Genomic DNA, 18,399 nt, shown 5'->3' with positions numbered 1-18,399 from the left:
TCCACGCCTCTCCTGCAAGCTGTGTTCTCTGCCTCCTGACTCCAGCTCCTCGAATGGAGTGAGGCGGCCCCTTTTATAATGCACCCGGATATGCTCCATGTGCTTCCTGATGACATTCCTGCAGTCCATGGCTCCAGAACCATCCATGGCCCCCCATTCTGGAGGGCTGCCCACTTGCGACTCAGGGAAGAAATTGCCCCTCTTCCATACCTTTTGCTCTCCAGGCGTCCCGGTGGGGCAAGGTCCCTGGTCGTCTGTCACAATATATAAAGCCCGATTCAGTACAGACATGTTAAAATTTGGAGACCTACTTGACCACTATAAGTATAAGCAGGAAAATTTTTTTAATTTCATTTAGTAAATGGTTAAGTGTTCTTAAATGTTTTCATTTGAAAACCCCTGAAAAGATGCTGTAATGTTTTTTTTTCTGTCTAGGCATTGGCAGTTTTTTCTATTTAAATGTTTTTAATGTTTCTCAACAGAACTCTAGCCGAAAAGGAGAAAGCAGTCATGTTTACCAGGCCAAGAAAATACATACGCTCACCAGGTTCTGAGCCTCCTGAATTAGGTTATGTTGATATCCGGACTTTAGCAGACAGCATGTGCCGCTATGATCTCAATGAAATGGATGCTGCATGGCTAGAGTTGATCAATGAAGAGTTTGAAGATATGGGTATGAAAATTATTAAATACATTTTTAATATTTTAGAAATTATTCACATTTTAATTTGAAATTATTTTGATCTTGTGGCAAGCGGCTGGGGGTGGTACCCAGCCGGGACACCCAGAAGAACCGGAAGAGGGACTACGCCTCCATCAGACCATGAGAGGGCAGCTGCCCCAGATGGTATGGGGACCACGGGAACAGAGCTTGAAAGCTCAACCCTATAGGGGCTCGTGGATATCACCAGGGGGTGCCCGGATGCCTGAAGAGCCCTGGCCCTCAGCACTTCCACTACACCCAGAAGTGCTGGGGGGAAGAAGACCAGGGACACCCGGAGTGCTTCTGGGTGCGCAGCCGGTACTTCAGGCACACCAGGAAGGGCCAGCGGAAGTTCATCGGGAGGCACCTGGAGTACATCCGGGTGATTATAAAAGGGGCTGCCTCCCTCCATTCAAAGGCTGGAGTCGGGTGGAAGTGGACAGGGTTTTGGAGGATAGTAGTGGAGGCGGCGAAGAGAGGCATTGTGTGTGAGAGGGCCTGGACTGAGGGTGATTGGTGCTGGCACTGGGTTGTGCACTTTATTGTAAATTATTGTAAATAAACGTGTGTTGGGTGATAAAACCATGTCTACCTGTCAGTGTCCGGGCTGTTTCCCACAATCTGTAAAGCGTTATTAAAAATGAGATGAAATGTTGATCATGTATAAAAGAAACTTTGACTTAAATCTGCAGCTTGTTCTGTTAGATGTTTCTTTTGTTTTAATGTGTTTTTTTTTTTTTTTTTTGTAGCACTAAATGTAATCAACGTCCATATTTCCAGTTAATACTATATATTTTTCTTTGTTGTGTCCATATTTTTGTGTTACATTGTCATTGAGTCTTACCTGGAAATTTCATTGTCAGCCTTCAAAGTACTCAATTATGGATTTTGTGTGTGAGGATTAGGGTCAATCAGAAAAAGAACAAGCAAAGTTCCTGCCCTGTTGTCTTACAAGTCCAAAGCTTAGATTATGCTCCAACTAATGAGAATGACAAAACATAAGAAAAAGTAAAAGTGCTTCATTTCCAAAATGCTCAAAAGCATCACAAGCATATTTTAATACAATTATATAGTTGAATTTGAATTATTGGCCTGAATTTTGTCATTGAACATGACTGACCCAAGACATTTTAGTTGTACTAAGATGGAAATGACACAAAGTTCCCATGCTATATATTGAATGGGACATACTTACTACAGTATATTAATTGGTCACTCTAATTTGGCTTATTGAGCGTGAGAATCATTTGCATGACGTGCCTTTCGGTAACTTGCCGTCCCATTTAAAGTTTGTCCTTTTTTGCATCCAGTGCTGCCAGGATATGCTCTTCTAACCCTAAATTGGTTTGAGTTAGAAAATTAATAGGTCGATATTGTAAACAAAATAAAAGTGGTTATTATATGTAATTTTTTTTTAAATAGCCCTTGTAAATGTGTTGGTCCTTTTTTCTCTGTCAGGACACAGTTTGAAGTTTACTGCTTATAGTGGTATAAAGTGTAAAATAAGTACCTGTATTTAATTCAACAGGTATGCCAAAAATAGATGAACTTACCATGGAGAGAGTGATGGAAGAATTTGAGAGGTGTTGTTATGACAACATGAATCATGCTATTGAGACTCAAGAAGGGCTTGGTATTGAATATGATGAAGATGTCGTTTGTGATGTTTGCCAGTCTCCAGATGGGGAAGATGGAAATGAAATGGTTTTCTGTGATAAATGTAACATTTGTGTTCATCAGGTATGTTTATATGTGTATAAATTATTTTGACACATTTAAGTTATATATAGGTGTTTTAAGTAAGAAGTAAAATCAGTATGTCATCAATGCCACTCGGGTGTGACTTCATTGAATGGGGTTTTTTTTTTTGGGGAAGACCACTTGTCAACCCCCTGGCCTGCACTACGCGCCAGCCACTTTGCATCTCTGCCGCTTGCGTACATGGATTTCACTTTCACCTAACAACAAATCTCTTAATTCTTGCAGCTACACCTATTCATTGGGAAGAAACACCACTTTTCCCTGATGGCAATGCGAATTAGACAGTCTACAAGTCTCCAACTTAAACTTTAAATCCGAACAACATATTTGATCTTTTTTCGTTGTTCCAGTATTTTACTGAGTAATAATTTTGTTAGTTTGCGACTTTCAAATTTTATTACTTTCATTATTTCTAACCTGCTCTGCATGTATATTGCTCCAACGTTATTAAATTCTTTACGGCGCTCTACTTTGCGATCTACTCTTTCTTTTATTTCTGGCCCCGTGAATGGCTAACTCTCTTGGCACAAAGTCTCGTCTTGCGGGATGTGAAAGTATCTCTGTAAAATTCACGTCTTGTCCCAGGATTTTTTTTATTATGATAGAGAAAAATGAGCCTTGTTTTCTTGAGTAATATGTATATCATTAGCCAAGTTTATCAGTTATCGTTATTTTTGTGGTTAGTAAGCTAGATAAAAAAAAAAAAAAAATACCAAGACTTGTAATGTCCTTTATCTTGCAAATCTTCTATGTCTCCGATATGTACTTCTAGTTCTCTCTCTTTGAATGAGCTGGCAGGTAGGAGTAAAAAAAGTACCATCCTATACAATCTGCATTTTTAGGCCTTTGTCCTCCAGGGTACTGCTCAGGGGTGTTTTTCCAAAAAGCTTTAAGTACTTGGTTAAATCATCCATACCTGTTGAAAAGGGTTCTTGGTGCTAAATGTCCACGTGATATGCAACCAACCTTCATGGACTTTTTACTTGATATTAAGGCCGAGCAATACTTCTAAGACTGGTGTGTGTTAAATGTCAAGGAATAGTGTGTTTGGTGGTGGCTGGTAACTGGGAGACCAGGCATCCTTTTCATGAATACTGACAACGTATATTTATATAGCACATTTTCATAGAAATGATGTAGCTCAAAGTGCTTTACAAGATGAAGAAAAAAAAAAGTTTATAAAAAGCAAACATAAGATTAGTCAATACTAAGTAATGAAGAATAAAGTAAGGTCCAATGGCCAGGGGGGACAGAAAAAAAAAAAAACTCCAGATGGATTGGAGAAAACAATCTACCTGTTAAGTTGAAGACTCAATCCTATTTAAGACATTGGCAGAGAGGCCCACCTACTGACTAAGGCGAATATCTGGTAACCCCAGTGTTGAGCCACCAAACCGTGGCTTAAATGAGCTAAAACACACAAGCTGTTGTAGAGTGTGCTCTGGGAGTGTAGAGATGTGATTCTGGTGCCTGCAAAAGTTCTTGGAGGCTTGCATGACCCTTGGAAAATAGCATTTCTTAATTTTTATTTTTCTTTGCCCGGATATATTCATTGTTTTATATCCACTTTTGTGAAATGTTGCTATTGTCCTTTTTTTGGAAGTAAGCCATGTGCCATTTTGAGTGCAAGATTTTTGAATACAGGTAAAATACCATTACAACGAACTGCCAGGGACCTAAAAAATATTTTGTTTTAAGGAAAATTACATTTTAACAAGATTCTTTATTTGTTGCTATAGTGCTCTCTTTAACTTGCGTCCAGGCGTTTACATTCATTTTAGTAGCTTCTTTCATGTTCATTTTTATCTTCTCCTGTCTACAAGTTATGCTGATGAGAATTTTTCTCAGTATTTCCTTGCGATAATACACTTTCAGGGTGCCAATCATTCTATTCTTCATATTGTGAGGTTTCTGAACTGTTTTGGGATTTCCCCCGTTCCTCCCAACGGGAAGGTCACGCTGACGTGCATCCCGAAGTGCGATTGCCGCGTCTGTGGAGGATTGTTTGTCCGTTGCCAGGGCAGGGCAAACAGCAGGCTGACAGCGCTGCAGTGAAGCGCTACAGAAGTGAATCCTAAAAAATCGTGGGTGCGCTATAAGTCCCAGTTCTTACACATCAAAACACGAGGCTGAGTCTCAGTACTTGAGCAAAACCAGCTTTATTCAGCTTAAAAACAGTAACAGCAGGGTTATTTATTCTAGTGTGATCTGCCAATCTCCTATAAATAGACACAGCAAACAAGCAGGGTCATGGCCAGGTTAGTGACCAAGTAATATTGTTCCTTTCATTTACAGTGCACCTTGCATCACCCATCGAGATCTTTTCTGCTTGCTTCAGTGCCAAGCCGCATCAGAACTGTGAGCCTGCTGTTGCCCCGGCAACAGATAAACAGTCTTCCACAGAAGACGTGTTGTCCAGCTGGGGGAGGTCCCTAGAGAGTTTAGAAACCTCACATATTCTTAAATTGAGTGCCACATTAACAGGAATATTTCTTGAACGAGCATTGCTGAACCACATAAAAGCTGCTTTTTCGGCGTCTTCAAATGCAGCAGATTGCATACATTTGCAACCCGAGATTTTTCTTTTTTGGCTCGGTCTTTAAAGAAAGTTGATGGTGAAATTCCAAATTCACTGGCAACATCTTTTTTCTTTTTGCCGCAGTCGAGACCTGCAAAAATTAAGTTTTTTTTTTTTTTTCTTTCTTTCTAATATGAGCTTTTATTTTCTTTCGTGTCTGCCGTTTCTATAGGAGGGTGACAATGAATTAAATTCCAATGGATGTTTTTTAAATGTTGACGAGCAATAAGCTAGAGGTATCAATGAAAACCACTGAAAACAAAAACGGCAAAAAACAGTATGAGGAAAGTTAGAAATTTTTTTTTACAATGTTTCTGTTTGGGGATCGTTGTACACAACTGAGTTATGACCACAGAACTAACAGCTGGATGATTCATTTCAAACATTCCAAGGTCTTTTGGACACTTTCTGTAATGAAAGTATTTGCTGAATGTACTTATTTCTATAGACTCGTGTCCAGACTCGGGACCATAAAAATACTTTGTTGTAATGAACATTTCGTTGTGAAGATATTCATTGTAATGGAACTTTACCTGTATTGATTAAATTAATTGTACTCAGGCAAAATTTTAATTTCTTTATTTTGTGTATTTTGTATGTTTTACATTGCACTTGTCTTGTATGACTCGAGGAATAATACACTCGCGCTCTTAAACACCATTTCCCGTTTAAGAAGCTCTGAATTGATTTTTATCTCAAACCCACATTTGAAGCCATGTGTACTGGCAGGCAGACTTGTTTAGTAGAATTATTTTACAAATATATTCTGTTTTTTACTGGATGCACATGATGCATGGCTTGATGGATCCACTTGGAAATTTTAAGAAATTGCTTAAACAATTTCTTATCTAACCTTTCGATAACTAAAAATACCTAATTTACTTGGGGGAACATCTTCTCAACCTAATCTATAGTTGCTCTCAAGGGAGACTTAGCCCAAAGGTTGCTAGCAGGTGCACCTACCTACCTTATATTGCATACTAGCAAAATACCCGCGCTTCGCAGCGGAGAAGTGTGTTAAAGAAGTTATGAAAAAGAAAAGGAAACATTTTAAAAATAACTTAACATTTGCTTTCTATTCGTTTGCATAAGCACAGTCCTTCACCAGCAATTATTTAATGTTAGCTCAGACCTGGCACTTAAGTTTCTCTCGCACTTTTGCTGAGTTTGTGCCAAACACTATTCTATCCCTGACCATCTCATCTTCGTTTGCATAAGCACAGTCCTTCACCAGCAATTTTAACTCAGTTACAAAGTGATCCAAAGTCTCGTTTATACCCCGCATCATCTTATTAAACTTTGTATCTCGCGAATATCGTATTCGTCGTAGGCATGACAAACGCCAGAGGCAGCGTGTCTATAAACTTAATTTAAACTTACGGTTTACACCGCGCTTTGTTTCTGCAGTAGCTGCACTTATGAATATACTTGTATGCATCACTCGCTTCATATTCTTTTGCTGCCTTCTCAATTGTGTAATGTGTTTTTTTGTTCAGCGCTCTTTGGAGCTCTTCCTTGTTCTCTGCGTACTGCGTTCACAGTCAGTTCACGTGAGCCGCCCGGAGTACATGCATCGAAGGTTCTCAGCTGTGCTTTTGCTATCTCGTGCAATCTTGCGATGTCCATGGCTTTATTTAATGTTAGCTCAGACCTGGCACTTAAGTTTCTCTCGCACTTTCGCTGAGTTTGTGCCAAACACTAGTCTATCCCTGACCATCTCATCTTCGTTTGCTTAAGCACAGTCCTTCACCCACGAATATTTAGTGGCAGCGTGTCTATTGGATTGCCGCTGACGGACGGCCTTATATGGGCAGGCACTCGATTACGTGAGAGGCGTGATGATGAGGGACGCAACTCCGACACACGCCGACAGAGCTGCAGGCTGTGGCCGTATATATGTACGCAAGTAGGTTCCAGTTATGACAGTTATACGTAGAATTTCGAAATGAAACCTGCTTAACTTTTGTAAGTAAGCTGTAAGGAATGAGCCTGCCAAATTTCAGCCTTCTACCTACATGGGAGGTTGGAGAATTAGTCAGTCAGTACTTTGCCTTTTATTAGTATAGATTAGTAATAAAGACAAAAGTATATTCTATGTAGTTACAATACAAACATTACAGAATGTGATGTATATGTAACATGACTATCAGTTGGTTAAAATATATGTACCTGTACTGCAGTTCATCCATTGAAAAAAATACAGTAACTTCCTCATTCAGTTATTAGTATAGCATTTTTACAAGCATTCAGTGCATTTAATTTCACATCTGCAAAATAACAATTTAAACATTTTTATTGCTTTTCATTAATACTTTAAGATTAAACTTTTATTTCTAAGAATAATTAAAATTGTCTAGAGCCCGGTACCGACTTTTTTATTATTTAGACACATGAGAGCAGCATTTAGATTTCCAAGCTACTGTAAGGCTTGCCGGCAACCATGCACCCAGTCCAATGAACCTTTGCACCAGAGAATCCCCTCTAGTGTTTGCTTTCCAGTTCCAGTTAGCCTGAGCCATGCCACTCAGGACAGATTTACAGTCTCATGCCACAGCTAGCTCTACCTTTTCAGACAGCCTTGACGCCCCTGAGCATCATTTTACTATCTGGTCTGGCTTTTGAATGTGAAATATTTTACTATGTCAAAATGCAAAAGCAGGACATGTTCAGTGCATTAATGCAGCTTGTGTGGTTTAACTGGAAAAAACTGATGACCATTGGTCAGAGAAAATCATAGTGTACAACAATAAAACATATGTTATCATTCACAGTGGTTGACAGTAAATTTTGATTGCTAATGATTTATTATGAGCAAGTCACTTAACCTGTGCCTGCTTATACTTGGTTCTCTCTCTCTCCAATTGATTTAGACAGCAAGGAGTCCCACATGGTGTGCTTTTTAAGCTGGAAGAATTTTGATAAGGTTGTTACCCTTTATTTTAATATAATTTTTATTACTACTTTACAGGCTTGCTATGGTATACTGAAAGTGCCTGAAGGCAGCTGGCTTTGCCGGACCTGTGCCCTTGGTGTTTTACCAAAATGTTTACTCTGTCCTAAAAAAGGTGGTGCCATGAAGCCAACTCCCAGTGGTACAAAATGGGTTCATGTAAGCTGTGCTTTGTGGATACCAGAGGTAATTTCATCTTTGATTATCTTGCATTATTTGTATAAAAATGAGAAGAACATTAACCATAAAAAGTTAAACCTCGTTAATGTCTTATGCAAAATTTGCTCTGATTTACACACTACTCCAGTGATTTGGATGATAAGGATGGAACTCATACAAGCCCGAACGTTATTGGGTCTCCTCTGCACATACAATCCAACTCCTACAACAACATTTATTTATATAGCACGTTTTCATGCACATGATGTAGCTCAAAGTGCTTTACAAGATTAAGACAGAAAAAAGAAAAGTATAAAATATAACACTAGAGAGGAAACTTCATGATAGTGGGGTCTTTCTTTTTAGTGTGGTTTTATATAAGTGTGGCAGATGACAGGAGATTGTTTTATGTGGTCTCATGTAGAAGAAAGGAACCATTTATCTACCATTTAAAAAGCTTTTAGGCTTATGCAGAGTATTTTGCCTTAATGATAGTTGATGCAGTACTGGAATTTGTATAGCTGTTAATTGTAGACATCTTAAAAGGCTAGAATACTCTGCTGAGGAATAATAAAGGCTTCCACAGAGATGCAAGTGGAGGGACAACCGTATTTACTATGACCTTCAGAATTTAATCCCTCTAGGATCATGGATTGTCCATAACAAACAAAAACGAACTCGTAAGGGTGGCTGAGAAGTGTAAAGAATTCTAGGTATGTTATGGACATTTTTTGGATATCCATGCAGTATGTTAAACTTTATTTGAATTGTTTTTTACAGTGTTCTCTTCTGCAGGGAGAGCATCAAATATTTTGTCAAAGAGCTTCCAAAAGTTTATTAAAAAATATATTCTGTATTGTACACTTTTTTTTTTCTGCTGCATATCACAAAGATCATTTTCTTATCTTATTATATGTAGAAATAACTTAGAGAGTGGTGACTCAGAGGCTAGGGTTCTGTGCCGGCAATCGGAAAGTTGATGGTTCGAATCCTGTAAATTCAAGAAGTCACTCTACCCCCACTGTGCCCTTGAGCAAGGGCTTTAACCTGTTTCGTCCTTTGTATAATGTTAATCTGCATCCAGCCCTGCAAGCAGGTCCTTCAATTTACAGGGAAAACTTGGTGGTTAGTGGCACTCTAGCCACCGTGGGGTTTTTTTTTTTTTTAATTCTCACTGTTCCAGTATTTTTTTATTTAAAGAAAAAATCTCACTGTTCCAGTAGAGTGCTAAGATGTCCCCTGATGCACTCTGTTCCCAATCCAGGTTGTTTGTAATGTGGTGGAACTCTTTACCCCATTACATTAAGAAGTCCCCTTCAATTGAACTGTTTAAAACTAGATTGAAGACTCCTTTCTAGTTCTCTAGTTTTCATTGACTTTCACTGATACTGATGGTTTCCCTACTCTTAGTCATCTTCTTTTTCTTTAACTCGCTGTTGGCTGTATTTTGTTGTGTTGAACTGTATATTTATTTCTATTTTATTTACGTTCATTATATATTTTAATGTAAAGCACTTTGTCCTCCGCATTACTGATGTTGTTGTCAATTTTTGTTTTATAGAGCACATTTAAAAGTCTTTATTTAGCACCATTGATTTGCGCATAATCACAGAAGCTAATCATCAGATTGTTGTGTGAAACATTTTAATGTTAACATAAAAAGCTTCAAGTGTTTAGTAAGACTTAACAATGGAATGGGTCTCTTAAAGCTGAGTGTGGCTCCAATATATTTATAAATGTTATGCATTGTTGGACAAAATTTATGCTGTCCAAAAATAAACTTGAGCAAGAATCTTAGATCACTCAAATAAGTATGAATAGGCGCTAAAATAATTGGGTGCCTGCTAACCAAACACAAAAAATCCATGGTTAAAAAATAAGTTACTTCAACATATAAAAGTAAAAAACTCAGCATGTTTTTACCCACATTGTTTATTATAATATACCATGCCACTGTCCAAAAAACTGCTTGCGATATTGTTTTAATTTACCTTTCTGCTGTAAGACAATTCAGACTTGGACCTTTTTAGCATCTTCTCAAGGTGTGTCACAGTTGGATGACGAGTTGTCCACGGACATACTCACTCACTCCACTATCCCCTATAACATCTCTCCATTCGAGCAATTTCCTGATGGAACCTCTTCTATGTTTTTAGGGACAGAGACTAAATGAGAGTACAGGAAATAGATTTTTAAGGACACATTGCACTCAAATGATAGGAAGTGAAAAACCTGTCCGTTCCTCAGTTTTCCACCTTTTGTATTCTCAAAAAAAATGTGGTACATGCTTCTCCACCCAACCATCAACCAACCAACCAAGTAAGTATTGGAAGTATAGGTATTCATTTAGCATTTGCTTAACTGTCACCTGGTTAAGACAGCCAATGGCTCAACCTGACCATGCATATTTCTGTAAAAAAAAAATTGGAACACAAACTTAATTCAGATTTTTCTAATCCTCAAAATATAATTTGTAGCAATTTTGATTAAAGAAGGAAAGGAAACACCTACTGATTGATAGCCAAAAATACTGTATATAGCAAATACTTGATTTTGGGTTATTTCCACCATATATAATGCTAAGAATGAGGAAGACTGGCATTTTCACCTCAAAATATACATCAAATATTTTTTTTAACGTATTTAAAAAAATAAATAAATCACAGCAGCATTTTTCATTGAATACAATATCTCTTGGAAATGGCTTGTGGTAGAGAAATTCTAGTTCCAGAGATGCCACATTCCAGAGATGTTTTTGGCCCTCCTGAATTTAAAGTACATAGATTTGTGTGTGTGCAAGGATTTTGGTATATTCAAGTGTACCAGATCTTGGCTTTTAAGCATGTTGATGAAAGTGTTATTTCATTAGATGCCTTTCTACACATGGTTTTATTCTTGAATTACCAATGCAGATTTTTGAGTTGAGGCTGAACCGAAAAATAGATGCTCCAGTTCAACAACAAAAGAACAGTTTAAATTGAAGTTAAATTATATTATGAAATATCCGTACCGAAATCCAGATTCCTCAAAGTTTTGCAGTTGAAGTACACATACGTAGCAATTATAGTAGATTTGAAAGGAAGAAGTAGCAGATGTTCCTGAGAGCAAAATGTAAGACTAATTAGTGAATGTACTGAATATTTGTTGGGTATTATTAATAAAAATGTTACTTCCTCTGATTGTACGAAGATTAATTTCCTCAACTAAATAAAACTGAAGTTCTTTTAAATATTAAGTCAAAATTAAAACCATGTATACATTTTATTTATTTATTTTTAAATCGGTTATAATGTTGTCAATACGTTTTGTAGGTGTTTGGGGATGTGGTATTAGTTTTCTTTTTGCAGAAGATTCTTGACTGTGGAATTATAAAAGCTAAGTTTTGACATGCGATCTTTGCATTAATATTGTATCATCTAATATTTAAGGCACAGTGTCTTCAAAGGTTTGCATGAACATCATACATACATACAGATTTAGTAGTCGTAGCACTTTTCTCACTACTGAAAGCGCTCAATAGGTGCAGCAAAAGATTGTGGCAAGGCATCTCAAAAGAAGAAATTGAATTAAATTCCTTCTATATACAGGATAGAACTTCCTGGAGACATACTAAGTTGTGTGATACAAACTTTATAAAGACGGTTGAAATTCAAAGCATTATTCAATAAAGCACAAAGACTGCATTTGACTTTTTTTATATATATATTAGTGTATTTTTAAATATATTTAGGCTAACTGCCAATTGAGATGGAAAAAAACAGAACACCAGGCTATCCAAAATAATTTCAAGAAAAATAAACTTTTGGAGCGCTCTCCCTTTAAGTAAAGCCATTCTTTTTTGGAATATAAGTGAGGCATAGTCTGCTCTTTTGGTGATTTAGATGTCTCAGACTGAAATGGATTATCTTTTCTATTATAAAATGAAATCCTGTAACGAGACATTCTCTGGGATAATTTAAAGTTCCACGAGAGAATTTCCAGTCCTGCGAGACAAGGGATTTTGGAAAGTCCTGCCCTCCTCTCAAACATTTACAACCATGCAACACGGTACAATCATTTCTCATTCATGTGTATTGTGACACACAGTTCATGTGCTCTCAGCTCCTATAAATTTTTTCATTTTACACATTTAAATTTTTTTATGGAAAGTCCTCTGTTACATCCTTTAAAGAAGCTTTTCTGGACAGGATTTCTAGGCATACAATCTGTTTCCTTCAATGTGGTCCTTTTTTGGACAATTTTATACGTTCAAGAAGACATGTCAAGGACTAAGTGAATAAAAGGGCAGGGCATCAAAAAGAGGCCCAAAAGCATTGGAGAGAAAAGAATTCAAAAAAGATCAATAATAATCTAAGTGAAAATAAGGAAAGTAATAATCCGCTCAGAACAAGTGGCATTGAAAACCTAGAAGGTCCAAGCGGGATCAGAAATTAAAAACAGAAGTAGAACATCGTAAAGAGGAAGAGCAGGTTAGAGATTATGCAAGTACTAAAATTCAAAAGTCTCAAAAAAATGATAGTAAAGATCGCATGAGTTGTAACAAAACGGAAATCTGTGAAATAACCGAACAGCGAAAAGAGATTGAACATTATATGGACATAGGTGATAAGATAGAAGTATGTAAATATTGTTCAGCTTTAAAAATTTAAGTCAGAGATTTGGGAGATTGTTTAATTCGTGTTGCCATCAGGGAAAAGTACTGTTCCTTCTCAATGAAGGGGTGTATCCACGAGAATTAAGATTTGTTTGGTGAAAGTGAAATCCACAAACACTACAGACACAATATCCAAATCTACAATCTGTTTGCGTTCGCATCATTTAAAGCTCAGAATGTAGATTTACATGATTCAGGGTCATACGCAATGAGATTCTGTGGTCCCACAGCAAAGCTACTTACAGGTTTAATTTCGAAGAAACCACAATTCGGTCAGGTTTATATTTATGATTACGGAGTAGCGATGCAACATGGAATCGAAAGAGTTACACGATCGGACATATTAGAAATTCTAGAGCCAATTCAAATCCATATGTCCAAAAGTATCGCACTTTACATAAAACTTATCTGCAAAACATGGGCAAAGAAGTTTTCTTTGATTTTTGGATTTGTTGTTTGGTGAAAGTGAAATCCACATACTCGAGCGGCAGAGACGAGAAGTGGCTGGCATGTAGCACAGGCAGGTGGGTTGGCGAGTGAAGTGAGCAGCAGGCAAAGCCCCCTAGTTTAATAAAATATTCACCCATAGGACTATGTAGATGATTGTAACAGTGAATGACAGCATACAAATACAACATGGATAGCTTCCCTGGCATAGGATTTACAAAATAAGTAGTTTTTCCAGTATTGTGAGTGGTGTGCTAAAGCAGCACTATTTCCCTCAGTTGTATTCTGTAGACAAAGTGTGTCTCATTTATCCCAGTAGCCACCTCGACTAAGTATCTGGATATAGACATTTCTCCTTTGATGCCTAATATTGTAACTCTCAACCATCAGTTGGCTTACAGTAGTTTTCTCAGTCTGACGTCTTGGATGTCATTTCCATTGTTATTCTATAACAGGCAACTTTTAAAATGAATATTCAGAATATACAGGCAGTCTACCATTGTGTTTAAAGCTTTGGCCATCACAGCCAGAGCTTTTGGGTTCAAATCATGCTACTAATGCTGTGTGACCATAAACAAGTCACTTCACCTGCTTGTGCTACAGTTGGAGAAACAAAAATAAAAATGCAATGAATTGTATCTCAAATGCTGTCTTTAAAGGTGTCAACCATATAAGTAAATGTAAATGAATATTGTCCCCCACATGTACTTCATTAACACCTTGTTACCCTTTTAACCTCCTATAAGATAATGATCTTTGCTAAATTCTCATGGGAGTAAAGAAAAAAGGGCCAACTGTTGAATGTGACAGACTGTTTCACAAGAAGACAATGGGTGGTATATACCTGTCACATGTAGAGATTTATCATTGGGCTTATGTTATATGTATTCTTTCTGGCAGCGGCTGACTGTGCCCATCAGTCCCCACCTCTTGGCTTTCAGGTGAATCTGTTTTGGTAGTCTCTGTGTACCAATTTGTCCTTCTTTTACTACAAGTAAAACTGTAGACCTGAACCTTAAATGTGGGCACCTTGATTTTATATGCTTTGGGAATATCGTGGAAGGAAGAGAGGTATTTAGGTTTATAGTCTGGAACACATTTTCTCTAACTTGTCAAAACTCATACCTTTGCATCGGATGGTGTCCCATTAACTTTAAAGCCACAGACATTGGGTTCAGGCTCAGAACATTCTAGTCATTACAATTTTTTTTTTTTTTTTCCCTCCTTCTAGAATCCAAACAAATTTAGAAGGCATGTTGGGTCTTGGTATCCTCTGCTTTCCTCTGACCCATTTCATAATCTCTGTATCAAAAACTGCTGTCGTCTTTATATTCAGTACTATGTAAAGCGGTTCATCGGTCATTATCTTTAACATATGATTTCTTAGAACCATAATTATCAATGGGTAAAATGTATGATGACATTTTAATTTAAAATAAATGTAAACAAGATCCCATGTGCCATTTAAATTTTATTTTTATGTACAGTCAAGCTGTGTATTGCCGTTTGTGCATTTTGGAGGGGGGGGGCAGGGTAGTAAGTAGGCACAACCGGGATGCTAATTACTGGGACATTAGTGAGAATAAAAGGATACAAATGCCAACTACCATATTGTTGGTGGTTGTAGTATCTGAAAAATGCATTGCAGTTCTAGCATTAAGGACTGGAGTTATAAATTCATACATGCTTGATCTCTTCCTTGAAATTAACTGTCAAATTAGTAGAATAATTTTTACCATGTGAAGTAATTATGAAATGGATTAGTAAATACTGCTTGTTTCAAGTTAATTAACACTAGAATTACCAGAGCCTACGAAAAAACTCATAAATCTGTCGCACCTTAAATCGCTTCTTAAAATCGTTCACGGCTCTCCACCAGCATCTTTTGTCATCTAAATGTGCTGATAAAATCAGGCTGCAAGCAGCCGGCTATTCCATCCCCCCTACCGACTTAGAACGTGCACAAACTTCTCCCAGCTCATGCCTTGATTGATTTTCTGGGAGTGAAGTGGAGTTTTAGAGTGGAAATAGATTCTTATTTGGAACACACGCATTTCATGTGTGTTCTGTTTCTACAGTAAACTTCATAAACACATTATTAAAACAGAAACGTTTTTTCATATTCTAGTAGTGAATGACAAAATGTAGGCATAAACTATATGATGTATGAAGCCTGAAGTGCAAATATCAAAGAAACATTTACACAAAAGGTACAAATATAACAGAACAAATGCGCTTTTATTCTAAAGTGCAATTGCAGAAAAAAATGCCGCCTTAGCAAGCCATACTGATGCATATTCACTGCATCTGGCGCGGTGGCGTTTTATGCACTTTTCATTCTCTGTCACGTTCAGGATCCTTCCCTAAGCCCTTCATTTCGCTACCATTAGTAAGAGATGATCTAGCGTCGGAGCAAGAATGCACATTTCACTTTTGCCATCACTGTACTTTGTATATGTATATGGGAAGCTCTGCATTTTACATGAGCCTTTACGCTGTAGGAAGTGAGTAAATAAATAAAGGTAACTAAAGGTAAATAAACAACTGAAGCTTGTTGATGCTGCATCATCTTTTCTTTTTCCATCGCCTTTTCCTGTAAGAAGTGTTATACACACTTCTCTCTATGCTGTGGTTTCTAATACACACCTGAAAGAAAGAGACAATATATGTGAAAAGATCATCGCACAAATGCAATATTTGAAAACGAACAGCGTCCGATCAGCTGTAAAAGTATGGCATTTCTAAATGTTTGCTTTTTTTCAGTCTGATTCTCTGTCAGACTGTATATTTGTCTCTTATTCAATGCGCGCAAGAACATGCTGGTGGCCAGATGCTGTGTGCTACAACATGCTGGCGGTGATCAATGCACATTTTAAAAAAAGAGACAAATATGTGACGTTTTGAAGAAATCATTTTATGACACGATTTTACCTTTATTTACTTCCTAAAGTCACAAGTAGTGTGCAGAGGGCATGCTCAAAAATGTGTGTAATGTCACGGAAAGTGCCTGCTGACACTTTAGTATGTAAGCAATGGTATGTGCATTCTTGCTCCAATGTAGAAGGGAGCCGAGTTGACCTCTGTTATATCGCGTCTATGTGAAAACAGCCATGTCAGATGCGGGGGTGGGGTGTGTTTGGGCTCGTGAACGCGGCTGAGATAATATAACTGACTAAAAAAAAAAATCCAAAGCTAACCTTTACAAGTATCACAAATTACACCAGCTGTTACAGACTGAAATCAAATGTATGTTTTTATTCTAAAATAGTAAGACTAAGTCCAGTTTACTTCTCAAATCGGAGTGGTGCAGGATCGAACTCGCAACCTTTTGATTCCCAGTCAGCAGCTGATTCTATTGCGCCATGGAGGCAGTCATAATAAACCGGTGTCAGTATCGCATGTTAAGGCTGCTTTTTGTTTCTGCAGTTATATTTTTGAATAAAAGCACAATTGTTGTGTTAGATTTGTACCTTTTGTGAAAGTATTTCTTTGATATTTGGACTTCAGGCTTCATACATTATATAGTTTATGCCTACATTTTGTCATCTACTACTAGAATATAGAAAACGTTTCTGTTTTAATGTGTTTACACAGATTACTGTAGAAACGGAACAGACATGAAATGCGTGTGTTCCAAACAACACAATCTATTTCCACTCTAAAACTCCACTTCACTCCCAGAAAATCAATCAAGGCATGAGCTGGGAGATGTTTGTGCACGTTCTAAGTCGGTGGGGGGATGGAATAGCCAGCTGCTTACAGCCTGATTTTATCAGCACATTTAGATGACAAAAGACGCTGGTGGAGAGCTGTGAACGATTTTAAGAAGCGATTTTAAGGTGGGACGGATTTACGAGTTTTTTTGTAGGCTCTGGTAATTCTAGTGTTCAGGAACATCATTCAATACTTGGCACTGGATAAAGAATGTTAGACCTTAGTGTGGAAATGGTATAATAGAACATTAGAACACTCTAAATGAGAACAGGCCATTCAGCCCAACAAAGCTCGCCAGTCCTATCCACTTATTTCTTCCAAAAAATCAAGTTGAGTTTTAAAAGTCCCTAGCGTCTTACTCTTTACCACTTGGTAGCTTATTCCAAGTGTCTATCGTTCTTTGTGTAAAGAAAACCTTACTAATATTTGTGCGAAATTTACCCTCAACAAGTTTCCAGCTGTGTTCCCATGTTCTTGATGAATTCATTTTAAAATAAGTCTCGATCCACTGTACTAATTTCCTTCATAATTTTAAACACTTCAATCATGTCACCTCGTAATCTTCTTTTGCTTAAACTGTAAAGGCTCAGCTCTTTTAATCTTTCCTCATAATTCAACCTTTGTAGCCCTGGAATCGGCCTAGTTGCTCTTCTCTGGAACTTTTTTCTAGCACTTCTATGTCCTTTTTGTGGCCTGGAGACAAAAACTGCACACAGTACTCAAGATGAGGCCTCGCCAGTGCATTGTAAAGGTTGCGCATAACCTCGTTGGACTTGTACTCCACACACCGTGCTATATAACTTTCTGTTAGCCTTCTTAATAGCTTCTGAACACTGTTGGGAAGTAGATAGCTTAGAGTCCACTATGACTCCTAAATCCTTCTCCTTGTGTATCTCCATTGTGTATTCAAACTTAACATTTTTACTTCCAATGTGTAATACTTTACATTTACTGACATTAAATTGCATCTGCCTCAAATCTGCCCAAGCCTGTATGCTATTCAAGTCCCTAGCGGTTCAATCTACACCCTCAATTCTATCCTGATTATTACAAAATGCTAAATCCAGACAGGCTTAACCCCGTGTTGGTGCTTTAACATGCTGTGTTTTAACAAAAAGGTCACTGATTACTTCTAAAAACTTCTGCTCTTGTGCTGCTCCATCTGCAAGGTTATCCCAGTTAATATTTGGATAATTAAAGTCCCCCATGACTATAATATCTCCCTGTAAACTTGCCTTTTTGATATTACTAAAAAGATGTGTGTTAAAATTACTGTCTGAATTGGGTAGCCACTCCTAAAATAAAGACCTCTTTCCCTAATATACATTATTGTACATTCAGTTTTTTCACTTAATTTGGATTTAGCAAAGCAAATGTACATACATTTTTGGATAGGAATTGCCTGTTTGATTCATTTCTACCCACTAAAAGAA

The 18,399-nt window shown here is 37.5% G+C and overlaps 1 protein-coding gene across 6 annotated transcripts in view; it reads left to right on the top strand.

Annotated features, from left to right (window-relative positions):
* jade1 (jade family PHD finger 1) overlaps window positions 1-18,399 on the top strand; it is a 153,237-nt gene that overhangs the window by 89,056 nt on the left and 45,782 nt on the right. For 5 of the 6 annotated variants that reach the window (XM_039751692.1, XM_039751693.1, XM_039751694.1 and 2 more), the window contains exons 6-8: window positions 483-673; window positions 2,232-2,443; window positions 8,011-8,178. In XM_039751692.1, the coding sequence (XP_039607626.1) occupies window positions 483-673; window positions 2,232-2,443; window positions 8,011-8,178 (571 nt within the window). The remainder of the gene's footprint in view (window positions 1-482; window positions 674-2,231; window positions 2,444-8,010; window positions 8,179-18,399) is intronic. The other variant, XM_039751697.1, reaches the window with a different exon arrangement.

Source organism: Polypterus senegalus, chromosome 4, assembly GCF_016835505.1.
Source record: "Polypterus senegalus isolate Bchr_013 chromosome 4, ASM1683550v1, whole genome shotgun sequence".
NCBI classification, from domain to species: domain Eukaryota; kingdom Metazoa; phylum Chordata; class Cladistia; order Polypteriformes; family Polypteridae; genus Polypterus; species Polypterus senegalus.
The sequence above is the reverse complement of the archived record's forward strand: the minus strand, read 5'-3'. Positions and strand labels throughout refer to the sequence as shown.